Genomic DNA, 20,836 nt, shown 5'->3' with positions numbered 1-20,836 from the left:
AACGACTCCCGTGCTGAATTTAACAGAGTAGTTTAATCCCCGAATGAAATTTAACGGTTATGAATTGCAAAACCACATACGCTGTCATTGGTTTAGAAAAGCTGGAGTAAACAACTCACTTCCTCAGACTTCATCCATTCAAAGCCCATTTGGTTGTTAAACCTACCAAGCACTGGACCTTCACGCTTACACCCTTCTTGTTTTCCCCTTCTGTACGTGAACCATGTCCTTTCACTCTGAGAACGTTCCCTATCCCTTCCTCCAGATCAGAATGTTGACTGCCCCTAGAAAGACCTACAGACTAGGCTACTGGGGTAAAGAACGAAGTACCTAGGTATTTCAAAGATTACGACAATAACAGTAGTCAAAACATTAATCTCCCACCGTGTAAGGGTAGAAGGGGAAGACGGGACCCCCACGAGCACAGCTGGCACAAAAGCTCTTGACCTGAAGCTGAGTGAGTTTCCTTATTTGCAGACCACCTCCCCCCTCCACATTGTACACAAAACTGTCTACCTGCGCAGTGTTAGGGCAAGAGAAAACCTAGCTCTCATCAACCATTCCAAAGAGTTCAGCAATTCAAAAACGGTTCCACCAGACTGGAAGCACCAGCAGCAGCACCAAGCGCCGAGTCCCAGCTCTGTCTTGTGCACATCACAGGCCCAGCACCACTGCTGTCCCCCCACCCCACCTCCCACCTCCAAAGATGAAACAGGGCTCCCACGCCAGCCCTTTATGCCACTTCCTGAATAACCGATGGCTTAAAAAAAAAAAAAATCTTTAATGGAATCTGTGCTCGAATAATATGTTACGACAAAAATATACAGAATGTACACAATACAAAAATATTTAGAAACAAACATTGCAGCTTGTGTTTCCTTTTGTTTTCCACTTACTCAAGTCCTTGGGGGTGGAATTCACGGTTTTTAAGGCAGAGGAGTGTCGGTGCTTTCCGGCCAGCCCCAGGAGCAACATGAAGGCAGCCAGGAGATGGCTTCCGCTGCACCTGGGAATCTGCATTATTTGCAAGCGAAATTGGACACTGTGGGGGAAGATCTGGGTTTGTGAGCAATGACTCTCCTAATCCTCTGGGTAGGAACAGTCCTCGTGGAAATGGAGAGTCCTATTAGCTGGCAAAAATGCCTCTTTAGGGAGCTTTTCCTAATTAAAAAAATGAATGATTAATGGTGTCATTAAAGCAAAATTTCTCCTTTGAAGATTTGTTTTCCCTTCCCTAGTTTCTGTGATTCCTCTTCTGTTTAATGAGCGGGCAAATCTATGGCTGCTGTTTGGGGGATCCCCGGCTTTCAATTTCTGTATCCTATGGATGCAAGACCAGCCACCCTCCCCGGCCCCATAGCACACTGCCCTCCACACTGGGCCAGGGGCTGTGCTGGACCGCGAAGGAGGGATGATGGGGATGTGCTGCTGGCCGGGCCCTGGAAGGGGGGGGGGGGGGGGGGAGGGTGAGAAAGCCAGACACCAAAAAGGAAACCTTTCTTACCAGACGATTGTCTCTGGCCCTGGTTTGGAGACCTGGGTTGTGTGGAGTGACTGCTGACACCACTGGGTGGCCCTGCTTGGAGCTGATGGTTGGGCAAGGGTGGAGAGGGGGGTGTTAAGCAGACTGACGAGCTTCGGGGTCACTTTTGGACACTGCTGACAGGGAACAGCTGCGGCTGGTGGCCTAAAGTCAGGTGAGGCTCCCTTCGTGCGTCTCAGACAGGACGGCAAATGGGACTTCCGCCTCAGACAGTCCTTCTCGGGAGCAAGCTCCCGTCTGGAGACCTGAGGGACCCGGGTGCTTCTCTGAGGGCTTGCTAGAGCCTTCTATTCACAGTCTTCTCGCCCCTGAGAGGGGAAGACCCTCTCCAGGCCACACCCGGAGAAGGCAGGGGTGACTGCTCCCTCCACCCACAACCCAGAGCACCCGGGTACCTGCAGGGAAGCCCTGCCTCCCCGCTCCTCCAGGGAGGGACAGCACTGCTCCGGTTGAGGGGCTGTGGCCCATGGCCAGGGCCGCCCTCTCCATCCTCACTCAAGTCCTCTCGGCCCCCAGTCCCAGCGTGGTCTCCTCCTAGGAAGCTGACTACACCCCTTCTCTCTAGAGGGCAGACACAGGCTGTCAGGACACAGACAAGATGCCCGAGGGAGATGCAGCTCCGCCACGGATCTGGGCCCACGCCAGCTCGGGTGGGCAGTCCTCAGTACTGTGTCAGCCTGAGTGCGGCATGACCTTGGCAGCCACATGTGGGGACCGGGATGATGTATTTAGCACTGGGCAAAGACGGGGTGGGGAGCGGTTGGCATAGCCTGGGGCTGAATGAAGACCCTGCTCATTCATGTGTGATCACGGAGGACAGGAAGCCACAGTGGCCCAAGATCCCCAACTGCCTGGCCCAGCTGACTTTGGACCAAGCTCCTGCCCTCGTCCCTGCGCGGACCCAGTCCCTCTGCTTCCCAGACGGGAGTTCTTCGTCTTTCTGGGTTGTCAGTGGTTGGGAGTTCCGCGAGCAGTATAAAGGGAATCACAGATTTTGTCAAAGGCCTTCTTCCCCTTCCCCTCTGCTCAGGGCCTGCACTCGCTCCTGCCTGGGAGTCATTCCCTGAGCCTCACTTTCCCACTTGTGCGGCAGAGGAAGGGATGAGCCTGCCAAGTTCCCTCTGGGCTCTGAGTATCTGAGTCTATGGGCTGCCCTTGCCTCGGACCCTCATCCGAATCCCCAACAATTCTCTAGAAGCAGTTTTCTGCCTAAATTGGAATTCCTTTGACTGCAGCCTCCTGTCCCCCCTACTCAGATGGACACATGGCTTCAACATTCCTGCCCCGGCCTTACACCCCCACAGCTCCTGCCCTCCTAAGGGAAAGAGAACAGAACCTTTTTACACATGAAGGTCATTCCAGAGGAAAACAAGAACGGAATTGGGCAAAGGCAAACTGCGGCATCCTGAGGGTCCTTGGGAGGGCCCAAGGGCTCCCTCCGCTGTGGACAAGTCTCCCACTGGTCAGTGGCGCTCAGGGAGATGCCTGGAAAGGATGAGGAACGGGAAGGAAGGGGCTAGCTTTGCTGAAAGCAAGATCCTCGGCAGTCACAGCCTCCCACCTCTCAGTGCTTTCTTTCCTTTCACGCAGACCCTTCCGCACACCCACACTCCCCCCACAGCCTTCCTCCGCAGCCTCCAACTCCCCTCACGTTCTTTCCGTGGCATCTCCTACCATCACACAGGCGTCCTCATCCACCACACACATACAACGCACACACTCACACACGTCCCCATGAACAAAGGAGAGGCACAATGTAGGGTGAGGAAAGGAAGGAAAAGGCTCTAAAAACAAGGCAGGCCCCGGGGCGCTGGGGCACTGACGTGAGATGTCAGCATTCTGGAAGACAGGGAGGGAGAAGGCCAAAGTTGGTATGGGGCCTTCCCTTACCAGGGTGGGGCTTGGGATGAAGTTTATTCCCTCCTCTTGGGTTTCGCTCACTGGACACCTCCAGGGCAGGAGCGAGGCCTGGACTTACAGCATCTCCCTCCTCCGCCTACCCCAGGCACTAGAGGCCATGTCCCAGTGCCCACCAACAGCGGGGACCCTGGGCTCCTCTAGACTCAAACTAACATGTCTACCACCTGGCCCTCTTCCACTCCAGAGCTCCAAACCTAGTAGCTGCGGAGGGAACATTTCCTGGCCTGCGCTGGACAAGAGTCCGCCTGGCTACTCTATCCTCGGGCCTTCCTGACATCTCAGTGTGTGGACGAGGGGGAAGGAAAGCCCAATCTGTGACGAGAGGGGTCCCCTAAACACACGGAACAGGCTCAGCCCAAGGGAAGGGCACCCCAGGGCTTCGCCTTGGCCCGATGTCCTCAGAACAGTGTAGAAAAACAATGGTAACCACATCCAACTCATCCAGCAGGCACCTTTCAGAAAAGAGGCTCCATTGTCCAAACCTGAACGCAAACATCACAGCGGCCGAGCATCTTGTCCTCTCCTCCTCAGCGTGGCGGAGCTGGCGCTGAGAACAAGAATGTACATGTTCCTTCCTGCTGCTGCCTCTCCCTCCCCTCCCTGACCTCGGTCCCCCAGTCTCCTAAGGAGGCGGTGGCAGCTTTAAGTCTAGCAGGGTGTAGGCGAAGATGTTCCAGAAGACAGCAAACAGCACGAAGACTGTGTACATGGCCACAAAAATCCACCACAGAGACTGGTCCTGCAGCCTCTGCTCGTAGTTCCTCAGGACCACCACGCCCAGAGTGATGCCCACGGCCACGCCGCCCAAGTGCGCCACAAAGCTGGGGTGAGGGCACGGGGGATAGGCTGATGGGTGGAACCGGAGCCATACAGCCCGCCCAAACTCCATGCTCACTGTAAGGAGGAAGGACAGAGAAGTCACAGGAGGGCCACTGGGCAGGGGTTGAGAGAGACGCCTTGCGCTCGCTCACACACTCCATCCATGCATCCATCCATGCATCCATCCATGCATCCATCCATCCACCCATCCATCCATCCACACACCCAACCTCCTGCCTCAGCCACCCACCCATTAATTCATTCACTACCCATTAGGCTGAGCACTGTCTGTTCTCTGCGCTGGAGACACAGTAGTGAAGACAGACCAACTTCTGTTCTCCCAGGGCTTACAGATCTGGCAATCGACCAGCGTCAATTACAGACATAAGATAATTCCAGTAAGAAAAATTCTATGGGGGGAAAACAGGTGACTTTCAATCAATGCTGGGCCTAAGGAGGGGGATCCTTTGGTTTGGGGAATCAGGCAAGATCTCCCTAGAGACATGAAATTTGAGCAGAGATGTGAAATATCAAGAGAAGATCCTAAGAAGAAAGAGCATTCCAGGCAGAGGGGACAGCTTGTGCCAAAACCCAAAGACCCTTGCTCCTCTGCATTCACGGGTCCTGGAGGCTCAGTTTCCCCATCTGTACAGTCTCAGCCTCTAACTACCAGGCCGCACTGCTGGAGCATCAATAACAACTTCAATATGTGCTAGCACTTTACGGTTTATAAAGTGTTTTCATGTATTGCTTCAAAACCTTTAGAAAACCCTCAGAACCAGTGCTTTTGTGACTGGAAACACGGGATGGAAGGAGAAAAGGGCAACGAAGGACTGGGAATAGACAGTGCCAACAGAGTGCTAGAATTTCTCTCTTAAGAGTCTAAAAAGCCCCCATCCAATTCTCCAATGCATTCTTCTTGCATGAACGTCTTGAGTCAGCCAGTCCAACGGGATGTGCTCTCTTGAAAAGGACAGTCGCTGGGAAACTGCCACTTCATTGCCCACCACCAAAACAACACTCAGGGCAAGCCTTCTCATCCCCATTTCACAGATGAGGAGACCAAGGCAAATTTGACAGATTGCAAGGAAGTCCTTTGAGGTGAATTTTGCACTTGTTCAGGGGCCATTTAATGAGCCACTATGCTCTTCTCCGCCTTAACCACTCCGGGGGTGCCAGCACCTCCAGGGATGAGCATCCCCTGGGAATGGCCTAATCTTCTGGCCTGGGCCCTGCAATTCCAAGGATGGCCGATAGATGGCAGAGAAGGAGCAGCCGAGAACCAACACTGTGTCCTCCCTGACCAGCCCCCCCCCCCCCCCCAACCCAGGCCCTGGGGTATCTTCCTGCCTTTGCTTATTAGCAGGCCCTGGGTGTCACAAAGGAGGTTTGAAAGACACTGGTCCCCACCATCAAAATCAGCATTTTTGTTTTTATGATGCTTAGAGTTAGACTGTTTTAAACAGCAAGATTCAGGCTTCCCCTCCCTTCCTTGCATACAAACAGAGTCTGAGCAGACAGGGAAGCAACATTCACCCCCCCCCCCCCACTCCACTGCACCCCACCGTCCCCCAATGACCTGGCTCAAAGAATCTGTGGGCCTTCGAGCAAGCGATGTGCAAGTGGATTGAAGTGCAGTCCACACAGGCCCATGGCTGTTCTGGCCCACCCTCCTCTTCCCCACGTAGCAGGTGGACCCAGGCAGACAGCCCAGGTGCTCCTGCCCAGCCTGGCTAAAGAGCGGGCATTAGAAATGGCACAAGCTGGCTTTGAATTCTGCCTCTATCACCGCCAGCTGGGTGGCCCTGGGCCAGCAGTGTGTCCCCAGTGTCTACCTGTAAACCAAGCCTTATAAAAAATACCCTCCTCGGGGCGCCTGGGTGGCTCAGTCGGTTGAGCATCCAACTTCAGCTCAGGTCACGATCTCACAGTCCGTGAGTTCGAGCCCCGCGTCAGGCTCTGGGCTGACGGCTCAGAGCCTGGAGCCTGCTTCCGATTCTGTGTCTCCCTCTCTCTCTGCCCCTCCCCCACTCATGCTCTGTCTCTCTCTGTCTCAAAAATAAATAAACATTAAAAAAAAATTAAAAAAAAATACCCTCTTCATGGCCGTGTTCTGAGGCCTGAATGACAGACCGTGTGTCCCCTCTTCTCTCTGCCTCCATCGCTTCTGGAAGAGGCTCATCACCTCAAATGAGCCTCTTATAAGGCCTCTGGTCTCACTCCCCACCCCCAACTCCTTCTCTACTCTGAGCCTGACTGGTCTCCTGAATCTTGAATCTGCCAGTAACTCCCGTGCTTAAAGCCCTCCAGCAGCCTCCTGGCACATCCAGGATGAACTCCAACCTCTCTCTTTGCATTTACGGCCCTCATGACCTGACTCCTATTATCTCTGACCACTAACACACACAGTCCCAAACCTCACGTGTCAGTCTCGCCAACTGACTTGACAGCCATGACCCTCCCTCCATACACTGTATCTTTCTTTGCCGGAAATGTCCTCTTGCAGCTGGTCTCTGTTCTGGACACTCAAAATGACCTCTGCAGGCAGAACTGACTTCTCCCGATGAGAGCCCCACCACACCCTGGACACAGGGATTCGAGGATTAGTTACAGCCTGTGAACCTGCTAAACTGCAAGTTAGTATGTGTGTGTGCACGCATGCACGCACATGTGTACATACGTACTATCCTGGGGATAGGGTCTCTAGCTTCTAACAGATCTCAAAGGACTGACTCCATGACCCAAAAATTATTAAGAAGTTGTTTTTCTTGGGGCACCTGGGTGGCTCAGTCAGTTGAGCGTCTGACTTCGGCTCAGGTCATGATCTCACGGTCTGCGGGTTCGAGTCCCGCGTCGGGCTCTGTGCTGACAGCTCAGAGACTGGAGCCTGCTTCCGATCCTGTGTCTCCCTCTCTCTCTGCCCCTCCCCCATTCTCACTTCGTCTCACTCTGTCTCTCAAAAATAAATAAATGTAAAAAAAAAAAAGTTATTTTTCTTGATCTGGGTGCTGGTCATTGAGCTGGATACTCATCCCGCACCTTTCTGGTTCCATGTGATAAGTCCATAAAAAGTTTAAGAAAGATTACGTGGTAGCAGAGTGGGCCAGACTTCTCTAACAGCCCCACTTTGTCACATACCATTGACATGTCTCCCTTTTTCCCTTGATCACACACCCCTCGAGGGCGGGGACTGTGCTATCTTTATATCCTCCAGGCCTGGCGCAGGGCTCCACACCACCCAGCCTGCCCCGTCAGTACTTACTACAGATCAAGGCCACAGCCATCCGCAGCAGCTTGAACTGACACTTCATGCCTGACCAGTTCTACAGCAAAAGGAGAAAGTTCCATTAGTTCCAGATCGGACCACGCCTCCGCGGGTGTATCTTGTTTAAGAAACCCTGACATCGGGGCTCCTCGGTGGCTCCGTTGGTTGAGTGTCGGACTTTGGCTCAGATCGTGATCTCAGGGTTCATGAGTTCGAGCCCCGCCTGGGGCTTGCTGCTGTCAGCATGTCCGTGCAGAGCCCACTCCCAATTCTCTGTTCCCCCTCTTCTGCCCCTCCCCCGTGGACGCGTGTGCACGCTCTCTCATTCTCAAAAAATAAATAAGACATTAAAAAAAAAAAGAGTTTAAAAAAAAGAAAAGAAAACCTGACGTCATAGGGTGCCTGGGTGGCTTAGTCAGTTAAGGATAGGACTCTTGGTTTCAGTTCAGGTCATGTTCTCACAATTCGTGAGATCGAGCCCCACGTCAGGTTCTATGATGAGCTTGCTTGGGATTCTCTCCCTCTCTCTCTTTCTGCCCCGCCCTCTTTCTCTCTCTCTCTCAAAATTAAAAAAACAAAAAAAAAAAAGAAAGAAAGAAAGAAAGAAAAGGGAGAGAATCCAGATCTAGGAAGATAAGGTCCCTGCCCCCTCTACACGAGCTGACAACACCTGAAAGCTGCCTTAATTGTCAGGTCTCACGTTTGCCAAAGGGATGCAGGATGGAAACCAAGCAAAGTCAAAGCAGAACCATCAGGATGATGAAAGAAACCAAAATCCTGCATGTGAGAAACAGATGAAGAGAAGACCCAGGGTCAAGTTCACTGTTATCAAGTATCAAGTGAGCCACCATAAGGAAAGGGCATATTCAGTGTGATCTGTAAGTGAAGGATTCAATGGATGAAAACATCAGAGAATTTTTTTAGGCTCGGGATGTTTCCATTTCTAATAAGCAAGAGCCGTCCAAAGATGAACGCTCCACCCTGGGGGATCGTGTGTTTCCCATCACTGAGAGCTCCAAACGGGGGCTTTACGTCACTTGGAGGGGGATGCTGTACAAGATCAGGCATTGGAAAAAGGGGGAGCCAGATGGCCTTCAAACAAATCGCTCTTTCCCCTGAGAATCTCAGGACACTCTGAACCTCCAAAGCAGATAGACAGAGTACAATTATTCATCTTACAAAAGGATTTTTCACTTTACAAAAGACTTTGCCACAGGGTTCCTTTGAGGGGCTCTCCCGCGGCGCATTCAAAGCACCGTGTCATTTATAGAGGCACGCACAGAAGCAAGTCTGGAATCTCCCTGGAACACACCAGCCACAGGGAAGGAGGCTACTGGGTAGAGCCAGGGGCTTCTGTTCCCTCCCACCCACCCGCTCTGCCTTTGCTGCCTGGCCCAGGCCCAGCTGAGGGCACGTCTCGCACTCCTTTGACGTTGGGGAAACGTGTTAAACTTTACCAAGGCCCTGAGCACTGGCACATACGATAACGTTTATGGAACCTTCGGTGGAGCAAGCAGGCTGCGGGGCATCTGCCAAAAAAGGGTGAAATCCTGCAGAAGGCGTTCGGCTTCCTGCCCATCGCCTCCCTTTTCCCCATTGTTCTTCACTGCCTGGAGAGCCCTCTTCACGTAAGGTAAGGTGGCGACACATGGCTGCTCTTCAGGTGGGGAATTCTCATCTTCGCCTGCTGACGTGTTCTATGCTAACAGGCCGATGGCAGGCGACGTTGTCACCTGCTGGCGACTGCCCACAGAGAAGCCCCACCAGAAGACAGGGAACAACGGGAATCGATGCCCTCCACTGGATCTGGCAACCCAACCTAACCTAGAGCAGTTAGCTGGCGGCGGGCGACCCCTCAGCTCCTCTCCGGGATGCAACCGTAGGATGGGCAGGGCCTGGGGAGTCCCTGACGGAAGGACCAGCTCCTCCCAAAGGAGGGCACACTGCTGAGCCGCTGACAAAATGGCCCTCCCAGCCCCGTGACACCCCTGGGGCAGCCCTGTGAAGGGGCTCTAACCACTGAAAAAATTCTTCCTGCTATCATCCGGCCAGGCTTTGCCTCCCTGTCATGTCCACCCACGGATCCTAATTCTCCTAACAGTGACACCCACGTTCCTAGCCGTCTGATTCCCAACAACCAAAAGAGAGTGGAAGCAAACCAGTATCCCTAGATGGACAGACAGAGATACAAGGAAATGTCATTCACTTTAAGGAGGAGGGCAATCCTGCCATGTTCTAACGAACGAACCTTGAAGACATTATGCTCAGGGAAATAAGCCAGTCACGGAAGGACAAATACTGCATGAGTCCACTCCTACAAGACACAGAGAGTGGCCAATTCATAGAGACATCAAGTAAAAGGTGGTTGCCAGGGGCTGGGGGAGGGAGGAACGGGGAGTTGTTTAATGGGTAACAGCGTTTCAGTTTTGCAAGATGAAGAGTTCTGGAGATGGATGGTGATGATTTCCCAACAGTGACAATGTACTTGACACAACTGAATTGTATACTTAAAAATGGTTAAGATGAGGGGCGCCTGGGTGGCTCAGTCGGTTGAGCTTCTGGCTTCGGCTCAGGTCATGATCTCACGGTGAGTTCGAGCCCCACGTCGGGCTCTGTGCTGACAGCTCAGAGCCTGGAGCCTGTTTCAGATTCTGTGTCTCCCTCTCTCTCTGACCCTCCCCTGTTCATGCTCTGCCTCTCTCTGTCTCAAAAATAAACATTAAAAAAAAAGTTAAGATGATAAATTTTATGCTGTATTTCACCACAATTAAAAACCAAAGTGAGGGGCACCTGGGTGGCTTAGTCGGTTAAGCGTCTGACTTTGGCTCAGGTCATGATCTCATGGCTTGTGGATTTGAGCCCCACGTTGGGCACTGTGCTGGCAGCTCAGAGTCTGGAGCCTGCTTCAGATTCTGTGTCTTCCTCTCTCTCTGCCCCTCCCCTGTTCATGCTCTGTCTCTCTCTCAAAAATAAAAATTTTTAAAATGTAAAAAAAAAAAAAGTGATACAGAACACTCCCAATATTCCTTTTCCTCATAAAAACCCTCTGGGGGCGCCTGGGTAGCTCAGTGGGTTGAGCGTCCAACTCTTGGTTTCAGCTCAGGTCATGATCCCAAGGTCGTGGGATCAAGCCCCACATCAGGCTCTGCACTGAGTGCGGAGTCTGCTTGGTATTCCCTCTTTCTCTCCCTCTGCCCTTCTTCCCTACTCACTCTCTCTCTCTCTAAAATAAAAAATAAAAAAATCTCAGGAAGAATATCTTACCTAAGACAGCGTCTCTTTCACTGTGTCCTGAGTGATAATATCAGGCAAAATCAGTCTAGAACATATTGGCCACTCTCCTTCAGCTGAGGTCCATACCTCCCTCCTTCAGGCCCTATCTGGGGTCTGTCTTCAAAAACACCGTCCATATTTTTGGTCTGGCAAAGCCAGCGGTGAGGTGGCTCAGAACTTCTTTCTGGCTAAGGTCTTCATTTGTAAATCTGGGCCAACATCAGTGCCTACCTCAATTACCTACCTCACGGGTTGCGAAGGTAAAATGAATTCATACGCATAAAACACCAGGAACACTGCCTGGCGTGTGCTGAGTGTCACGTAAGTGTCTGACGTGATCATCTAGACCTGAGGCAAAGACAGTGGGTTTGCCCGGCACAGCACCTTTAAACCTTCTGAATGACCTTGGACTAGCCGGGCAGTTCCAGCTTCACCCCAGCGCTCCCCAGGCCAGCCTCACTTACAGTCCCTAACTGGCCCTGAAGGCATTGGAGTTGACCGGCTTGGTCCAGTCACATCTCCCGCACTTTAGCAAAGAAGAAATGGGGAGTCAAGGAGGGCTGGTTCAAGGTCATGGTAAGTTAATGTCGAGGTCCCTAGGGCCCTCAGTCCAGGGCTCCATCTGCCCACACTTCTGAGGGTCATGTTCTGTCTGTGCCGTCTGTCCCCACTGGCTGTTGTGTGTCCACCTGCCTCCAAAGCTGAGTGGACGTGGGGAAATGACTCCTCTCCCAGCAGCTGAGGGGTTAAACTCCAGTCACCCCTTCCCACCAGCTGCTTCATTTCCCCACCCCATTATTCCCTCCAAACTGCAGTGAAACAACAGGAGGGCAGCCCTGCTGCCCTGCTGAGGCTATAAATGTGGTAATGCCTGCGGCCCCAGGGCACGAGTCTCTTGCAGCCCCTTTTCATTTCTTTCCCTCCCAGAGCCTTGCAGGGTGAGAAAGAACCCACCCTCAGCAAACAAGGGGGTAACCAGTCCCCTGGGCATCTCGTTCACCCAACCAGTTAAGAGCTCAGAGGCTGGAACCCAGGCGGGAGCTTCATAGTTTCACCTATCTTGTCAAAAGACCTCAAAAAGACCCAGCACAGGAAAGGGGAAAGCATGACAGACAAGTTGGGGACTGATTTCCTGTGAAAGGATTTTTAGTAATGAAATGAACCTTATGACATAGAGATCTCCAGTGTCTTTTAGACAACGCTCTCTCTTTGTGCTTTGACAAGATGGTCCCATTGCAAAAACTGAGATCTCGAACATTTTAGGGAAGCAGCTATCGTATAGAAGAGAGTGTAAGTAAATATCTCCTACATGGAATCACGGAACTCTGGCCTGTGGGCCCCAGCAAAAGGCAATTAATAAATTATTCAATTATGTGTATCTTAACACATCTAGTCTTTAAACTAAGAAGGCTTGGGGCGCCTGGGTGGCTCAGTCGGTTAAGTGTCCCACTTCAACTAAGGTCTCACAGTTTGCGAGTTCAAAGCCTGCGTCCGGCTCTGTGCTGACAGCTCAGAGCCTGGAGCTTGCTTTAGATTCCGCGTCTTCCTCTTTCTGCCCTCCCTCCCTTGCTCACGCTCTGTCTCAAAAATAAATAAATATTAAAAAAAATTTTAATAGGGGCGCCTGGGTGGCTCAGTCGGTTGAGCGACCGACTTCGGCTCAGGTCATGATCTCACGTTTGTGAGTTCCAGCCCCGCGTCGGGCTCTGTGCTGACAGCTCAGAGACTGGAGCCTGCTTCCAATTCTGTGTCTCCCTTTCTCTCTGCCCCTCCCCCACTCATGCTCTGTCTCTCTCTGTCTCAGAAATAAACTTAAAAAAAATTTAAAAATAAAAAATAAAAAATAATTTTAATAATAAAAAAATAAACTAAGAAGTCTTGATTGCAAGTTTTTTACGCCATCCGGTTTTTTTGTTGAAATATTTTCTGAACTTAATCCTTGATGTAAACTGTAAGCTTTTTGGAACTCAGAGTGGGTTTTTTTATAAAGATTTTATTGATTTATTTACGTAGTTTATTTATTCTGAGAGAAAGAGAGAGAGAGCATGCGCACGCACGTGAGCAGGGCAGGGGCAGGGAGTGAGGGAGACAGAGAATCCCCAGCAGGTTCCTCACTGTCAGCACAGAGCCCAACGTGGGGCTCGATCTCATGAACTGTGAGATCACGACCTGAGCCGAAACCAAGAGCTGGACGTTCAACTGACTGAGCCACCCAGGTGTTCCAAGATTTTATTTTTAAGTAATCTCTACACCCAACATGAGGCTCAAACTCATGACCCTGAGATCAAGAGTGTCACGCCCTACCGACTGAGCCAACCAGGCACCCCTGGAACCCAGAGAGTTTTCATGAAAAACAAGACATGCTTTCATTTAAGGCAGAATCCTCACTTAGTCCTGAGAACAGAAGTGTTGAACACTTTTTCTGTTTTGTGTATGATGTAAAAGGGACACATTTTCTAATTGCTCCTACAGATAACAGGCAAAATTGATAAACACAGAAAATTATACGTATTCAAGGATATGTAAACACACACCCGCACCCACACGCAATCCCCCAGCTGTGTGGTGATTTGCCACATGGAAAGCATTTTCACATCCACTCTCCATGTCTGTCTCACAACTACCCCATAAAGAGGGGCTGCAGATGAGAGAACGGAGACCCTGAGAAATGAAGCAACTCACAGCTTTTAAGATGGTCGGTCCAGCACTCACGTCTAGATTCTCTGACTAGCATGCTGTTTCTCCTGTCTGTTCTGACAAGGTGTTTCGCTGCACGCGCACACACACACACACACACACACACACACACACACTCACACACAAGTCTTCATTTGGGAATTCAAAATTCTAGCATACCTATTAGATGGAAATTGCCAATGTTTAAATGCTTCTGACCCACAGAAATGGCCAACGTATAGGGTTCGTGCTAATGCATCTCTCAAGTGCTGGGCGCTGAGCTAATTTGGGTAAAGGCGGCCTCTTGATGAAAGGAAACCAACCTTTCTAATGAGAAAACGAGGTTTGTTTCACCATCAGATAAGCACCACACAACTTTCTAGGGAAAGGCTACCATATGTCATGCTCCGGGGACTGCGACGCTCCCAATTGGCCGGCGAAAGCCACGTCCTTCTAGAAGGGTAGTGGGCTCTTGGATGGGACTGCTCATCTCCACCACCACAGGCCATGGGCTGCTTGCCAGAAAGAAGCGTAAACGGGAACAAAACTGCTTTCACACCTCCCTCCTCGAGCCCCATGCCCCACCCCGTGGTTCTTGGGGTGATCTGCCCTCACCATGGGAACTTCTGGGGCCCCAGGGCTGTTTCCCATGCTGCAGGGAAGGGGGTGGAAACAGGGCCTCTCTATGAACTGTTTATTTCTTCTTAGTTGTGCTTGTCGGTCCCCTCACACACGTACACATCTGGGGGGGGGGGCGGGGAGGGGGATTTGTTAGCATTTCCATCCCCTCCAGAAGGGAACTGGGGCAGGGGGAGGGGGGAGCGGCAGAGGTGGAATCCAGAGAAAAAGCTGTGTCTGGGGAAAGCTGTGGCACCGATACAGAATGACCCATTTAAAAGGGTTGTGTGAGGCAGCCCTGTGCTGTCAGGATCTTCAGCGGACCGGGCCGTGTGTGTGTGTGTGTGTGTGTGTGTGTGTGTGTGTGTGTGTGTGTGTGAGCGCGCGCATGCACGCGTGTGTAAGTTCACGTGCACACACACACACACTCGCACGTCCACGCAAGCTTTCCTACACCTGCTGTGTCTCTTCAGGTGCTCACGTGAAGTTGCCAAAATTCAGATGAGTCAGTAAGTGTCATTGGTGTCTGTCGGTCCATCTCTCCCCCCACCCTCCTCTCCTTCCCTCTGTCCCTCTGCCGCTCGCTCACTCTCTCTCTCGATGTACAAAGGGGACTTTGGTGAAAAGAAAAGGGATGGTGTGTTGAGCCTGGCAGGTGACAGTGACAATAAATAATAAAGAAGAAATGGGAGAATTTAGGAACTCCAGACGTTGTAACAGGATTCACACATCCTCCACGTGGGTGAAGACAGTGACAGAGGAGGGAGGTGAGAACAGGAGGACCCTGGGGGGGAAGCGATGCCGTTTCTAGACACTGCTCATTCCTTCTTTCCTTCCTTCATTCAAAATTTAGTTGGGGGTGGGAGGAGGGCGCCTGGCTGGCTCTGTGGGAGGAGCGTGCGACTCTGGATCTCGGGATTGTAAGTTAGAGCCCCACGTTGGGGGTACAGATTACTTAAAAAAAAAAAAACAACAACAAAACTGGGGCATCTGGGTGGCTCAGTCGGTTAAGCATCCAACTCTTGATTTTGGCCCAGGTCATGATCTCGGGGTCATGGGACCGAGCCCCGATGGGGCTCCGTGCTGAGCGCGCAGCATGCTTGGGATTTTCTCTCCCTCTCTCTCTGCCCCTCCTCTGCTTGCACACGTGTGCGCTCTCTCAAAATCAACATTTTCTTTAATCTTAAAAAAAATTTACTTGGCACCACCTGCCATTTGGCCAGCCCTGGGCCAGGCACCGGGGATGAGTAGAACCTGGGCCTTCCCTGGTGGGCATCGGGCCTGCAGGGCCGCTCCCGGTGACTCCTCCTCCCGACTGCCTCTAAAACAAGGACTTTGGCCTCCTCTGGGACTATCAGACGGATTCCTATTTCTCTCCTTAAAGACTCTGTCTCCATTCAGGGTCCAACCCTGGCCTCTTCTTGGAGGAGGAGGGAGTTAACCTTTATATTGAATAGATTATTTTCACTTTATCTCATTTATCAATATCATCTCATTTCACAGATGTAGAAACTGAGGCACAGCGCAGTTAAGTAATGTGCCCAAGGTGCCTCTTTGGGAAGTAAGTAGCCAGGACTCAGATCTGGGCTGACTGGCTCCAGAGCCTGGGCTCTCAGCTAGTACACTAGAATCCCCTTCAGGAGGGGCATGTCTGGCTCAGTCGGCAGAGCGTGTGACTCTTGGTCTCGGGGTTGTGAGTTCGAGCCCCGTGTTGGGCGCAGAGATGACTTAGAAAACAAAATCTTAACAAAAGAATGCCCTTCAGGAAAAGGCAAAAAAGAGCCTGGGAAAGGAATGGCCATGTCCCGACACTGTGAGAGGCTGGTGTAAGGGAATGACACCTGAGTAGCTGTCAGGAAGTATGGGTTCAAGTCCCGACTTGCCACAATCTTCACTGTGACTGTGGACAAATCATTTAACCTCTGAGAGGCTCCTTTCCTTTTTGAGAATTTTGCTGAGATCCCTTTACTTTTAATCATCTGTGACAAGCAACGAATTACAATTACGATGCATGCTAGTGGTCAAGGATTGTAATACTCTTTTAAGTTGTATTTTTAAATTTTTATTATTTTTCTTAAAGTTTATTTTTTATTTTATCTTTTAAAATTCTTTTCACGTTTATTTATTTTGAGGGAGAGACAGACAGAGTACGAGCAGGAGAGGGACAGAGAGACAGGGAGACACAGAATCCGAAGAAGGCTCCAGGCTCTGAGCTGTCAGCACAGAGCCTGATGTGGGGCTCGAACTCATGAACTGTGAGATCATGATCTGAGCCGAAGTCAGACACTTAACCGACTGGGCCACCCAGGCGCCCCTTAAAGTTTATTTATTTTGCGAGAGAGAGAGTGTGAGAGCAGGAGAACGGTAGAGAGAGAGGGAGAGAGAGAATCCCAAGCAGGTTCTGCACTGTCAGCATGGAGCCCAATGTGGGGCTGGAACTCACGAACCAAGAGATCATGACCTGAGAGGAAATCAAGAGTCGGTGGCTCAACTGATTGAGCCACCCAGGCGCCCTTTTTCAATTATTTTTTTTTTTTAATTTTTTTTTCAACGTTTATTTATTTTTGGGACAGAGAGAGACAGAGCATGAACAGGGGAGGGGCAGAGAGAGAGGGAGACACAGAATCGGAAACAGGCTCCAGGCTCTGAGCCATCAGCCCAGAGCCCGACGCGGGGCTCGAACTCGCAGACCGCGAGATCGTGACCTGGCTGAAGTCGGACGCTTAACCGACTGCGCCACCCAGGCGCCCCTCAATTATTTTTTTAATATGTTTGTTTGTTTTGAGAGAGAGTGAGAGAGAAAGGGGGAGGGGCAGAGAGAGAGAAGGAGGGAGAGAATCCCAAGCAGGCCCTGCACTGTCAACGTGGAGCCCAATGCGGGGCTCAAACTCATGAACTGTGAGATCATGACCTGAGCCAAAATCAAGAGTTGGGTGCTTAACAGACTGAGCCACCCAGGGACACCTAACATTGTCTTTCTTTTTTAAAACTAAGCTCTAGTCCCAATGTGGGGCTTGAACTCACGACCCCAAGGTCAAGAGTCGCAGGCTCTACTGACGCAGCCAGCCAGGCACCCCTACTGTAACACTTTTTAAAGCTGAATGGGAAAGGGGTAGCATAGGGAAATGGGTAATTTCATAGGCAAGAAGGAAAAAATATGGAATCGTATATGGAAGAGCCCCATTTGAAATCAGCCTGCAAAAAGTGAGGAGTGTCAGTGAGCCCTCATACCAGCCAGGTCTGCCTGGCATTTCTGGGCCTGAGCTGGGGAGTCGAAGAAGATCCCCGGCGAGGACTGACATGCAGAGGGGAGGCCGAGATAGGCACGTTGGGACAGCAGGTGCTCACCATCACGATGTTGGCCAGATGGGCAGAGACGAGTGCATACACCCCTCCAGAGGAGCCCACAACTGGTGCAGTCATGTCAGCCACAGACACCGCCAAGGACCCTGGTACAGAGAGACATCAGGAATTCAAGGGTGCTGGCGCGCACTCCCCACCCCTGCCCCAGGCCCTCACACGCAGCAGCCTGGGGGGGGGGGGGGGTAAGACCCCAGAGCAAAGGCTCCATCTCTTCCTTTCATCCAGTGTCGCCCTGGGGCCTCCTAGAAGCTTCAATTCATGGCTTGAAAGAGCCACCTGATTCGAACTTCTTTTACAGAAGACCCAGTGGAGGGAAGGGACCACCTGCCTGTCACTGCAACTCTGCCCCGCTTGGCGTTACCTCGGGGTTCTGAGCGATAACAAACGGCAGCAGTACTTACTGCAGGGTTAGCTGCCACACGTGGGCCACCGTGTATGGCGCGGTGGCCACGCATTTTACTTACATCGGCCCGTTTAACCCCCAAGGCCGCCCTTTGAGGAGGGTGACAGCAGCCTCAATGCAGAGGCGAGGAGGCTGAGCCCAGAGTCACTGGTAGGAAGGGCTGCAACCAGGACTTGAGTCCAACTTTGCCGACACAAAGTCCACACTCGCGGCCTCAACGGCAGCCGCTCCCCGAACTGGTACAGACAGAGGTCAGCCTCCACCCTCCACCATCGCTCCAGAGCACTTCTCTGCTCAACGGCATCTAGAAACCCGCTTGGCTTCACCTCCGACCTCCCTCCCTCCGGCCGAGTGACAAAAGGCCAACAGAATCTCCAGAGTGGGGGTTCCGCTGGAGGAAAAATGTCCTTGAAAAGTCCCAGGGAAGAGAGAGAAATGATGTCATACCCTCTGGGGGGAGAAGGGGGTAGACTTTTGGTCTGGGGGATGACAAACTTTTGTGCTGGAAGGGAAGCTGGGCAGAGAGGAGAAGGGAAATGTATTGTTCTGGTCTCATTTAAGTGTGATCAATGCTTTGGCTTCCAGGGAAGGACACGAGAGACTAAAAATAACCAGGAGGTAGAGCCCAGGGCTCAGAGGCTGAGGTGGCTGGCCTGGGTGAGTGCGCAGAAACCACCACTGGAAAATGCCCGCAGGCTCGGGAGCCAATTAGCCGCTGCCTGGGTGGAGATGGGCAGAAGTGCCAAACTGCAGGCTCCACACAAGTGTAGGGTCCGCACTTAGGAGGAGGCTGGGCTCAACCCGGGAACCCGGGCGCCCGACACACCTGGGCATTGGGAGCCCCCAGAACATCATCCGCCTTCTCCCCCGCCTCGCTGCCCCCTCAGACCTCTCTCAAGGCTCCTCAGCTCGCTGGGAGATCCCTATGGCAAATTCTTGGTCTCAAGGGGGATGTGATCTCCCAGGAAAAAGCACTGTCATGAACCGAGAACTCCCAAGTCCTTCTCCCCTCCCAGGGTGACTATAAATCTTTCTTCTCCCCTTTCATGCCTTCCCTCTGGCTTTAATTAGGTATTGATCTATTGTCAGATCATTTTCTTTTTTCTTTTTTCTTTTTTTTTTTTTACTGCCTAGCCAAGGGGTCAGCCATATATAACAGAAAAAAAAAAAAATCCCAGGGTGGCAAACAGACAGGCAGTGGGATCTGCATGACAAAGGATTCCCACGCTCTCTGCAGGGCCCGCAAGGAAGGCTGCATTGCGGGGCTGTGGAGGGCTGGCCGCTGAAGACAGAGCCGCTCATTAATTACCGCGTGGACAGAGGAAGCCCCAGCCTCCCTGGGCTGGCCTCTTTCCTCTCGCAGGCCCAGCTTCTGCTCTGTCGGCCTCCGGGGTGCAGGGGCATCCGCAGCGGTAGGGAGGCGGTGGGGAAGCCCCCAGGGTCCAGCCTCCCCACCCTGACCTTTCTCTCACCCTACCTATGGAGAGGGGTCCACGACCCCGGGGTCAAGGGTCAATTTGGGATTGTGGCAGGAGTCTGAAATGGGGGCGTGGCTGGCTAGTTGTGTGACCTTGGGCACAGCCCCTGCATTCTCTGGGCTTCAGCTTTCTGTGACATAAAGAGGTCTAAGGCTTACCAACTTCTGAGCAGTGAAACCTTCTTTTCAAAGGAAACCTTACCCACACCCCTACCCCCATGGAGCAGAGCTCGGACAGCCTATGGCTGAGTGGGGGTGGGGCCTGGGGAGTAAAATTTGGCAGCCACTGGAAGGGACCTCAAGAGTTCCTTCCAGATCAGAGAGATTCAACAGCCCGAGATTCTGGGATCCAGGATCCGAGGTTTGGATCCTGGTTCTAGAATCCCGAAAGTAACAATCTGGACTCGTGTATGGCAGAAAGATTTCCTCAAGTGGCTGCAGGTTAGCCCTGGACTAGAGGGACTGGGAACAAGGGCATGCATACATATCAATATAGTAATAAAGGTCATCCCAGGGCAGGAAGCCTGGGCCACGCAGGATTCCGGACGAGCTGTGTGGAACCTAGCCTCATGGATGACAGTTCCATAAGGCCAGTATGAATGCCCCAGACGTCATGGGGCAGAGGATGGGGATAGAATGGCAAGATGGAGTGAAACGCACCTCTGCACAGGCCAAGGGACTAGTTCTGGTTGGACTATGAACTCTCTTGAAAAAGTTCTGGGCCCACACCAGCACGCAGATAAATTGGTGACTTTATCATAATGCACAGCTGCGATAATGTTAGCCTGAAATAATTTAAAGCAGGTGTTTTCCAACGTCTCCCTTGGCCATTAAAACAAAAAAATCCAAATAGAAATCAGCAGAACATCTACCTTTGAGCAATATAACTTTATTTATGTATGTATTCTCTCCTTTGTTCTACAAATATTTGCTGCTTAACATATGCCAAACCCTGAGTTAAGTCTCTGGGGATGCACACGTGGTGTATCATCTATATAATCTATAAAAAAAGTTGGGTGGAGCCCTTGAAATACTGGTTTTTAAAGTACCTAAATTTTAGCCACGTGATAGTTAGCTAGAAGCAAGAGACACGTCAAGCATTGGTTAGAAGCATGGGGCTCCCACTCACTTCTAGTACTTCCCTCGTCCTTCTAAGAAAATTGAGCTAGTCGTTTCACCTCTCTGAACCACCTGTGACATGGGGGTGACGGTACCCACCTCATAAGATTTGCCAATACAGGAAAAACGTATGTGCATCCTCTATCACAGGCCCAGAGTATCAGATGTGCTCAGCAGAGGTTGGCTGTCATTGCTACAAAATGTGATGGCCTTGCCTTTGCAATATTTTCATTGGGCAGGAGCTAAATGGTGGGGTCTGATGTCTATTAAAACCTCTCTGGGTGGGGCGCCTGGGTGGCTCAGTTGGTTCGTGTCCAACCCACCTTCCGCTCGAGTCATGATATCACAATTCGTGAGTTC

The 20,836-nt window shown here is 51.6% G+C and overlaps 1 protein-coding gene across 2 annotated transcripts in view; it reads right to left on the bottom strand.

Moving 5' to 3' along the window:
- Nucleotides 1-790: 790 nt before the first annotated feature.
- RHBDL3 (rhomboid like 3) overlaps nucleotides 791-20,836 on the bottom strand; it is a 48,363-nt gene continuing 28,317 nt past the window's right edge. For both annotated transcript variants that reach the window (XM_047831589.1, XM_047831590.1), the window contains 3 exons: nucleotides 17,463-17,563; nucleotides 7,545-7,605; nucleotides 791-4,357 (listed from right to left, as the gene is read on the bottom strand). In XM_047831589.1, coding sequence (XP_047687545.1) covers nucleotides 4,086-4,357; nucleotides 7,545-7,605; nucleotides 17,463-17,563 — 434 coding nt within the window. In that variant the 3' untranslated portion in view covers nucleotides 791-4,085. The remainder of the gene's footprint in view (nucleotides 4,358-7,544; nucleotides 7,606-17,462; nucleotides 17,564-20,836) is intronic.

The sequence above is a fragment of the Prionailurus viverrinus genome, chromosome E1, assembly GCF_022837055.1.
Source record: "Prionailurus viverrinus isolate Anna chromosome E1, UM_Priviv_1.0, whole genome shotgun sequence".
NCBI lineage: Eukaryota > Metazoa > Chordata > Mammalia > Carnivora > Felidae > Prionailurus > Prionailurus viverrinus.
The sequence above is the reverse complement of the archived record's forward strand: the minus strand, read 5'-3'. Positions and strand labels throughout refer to the sequence as shown.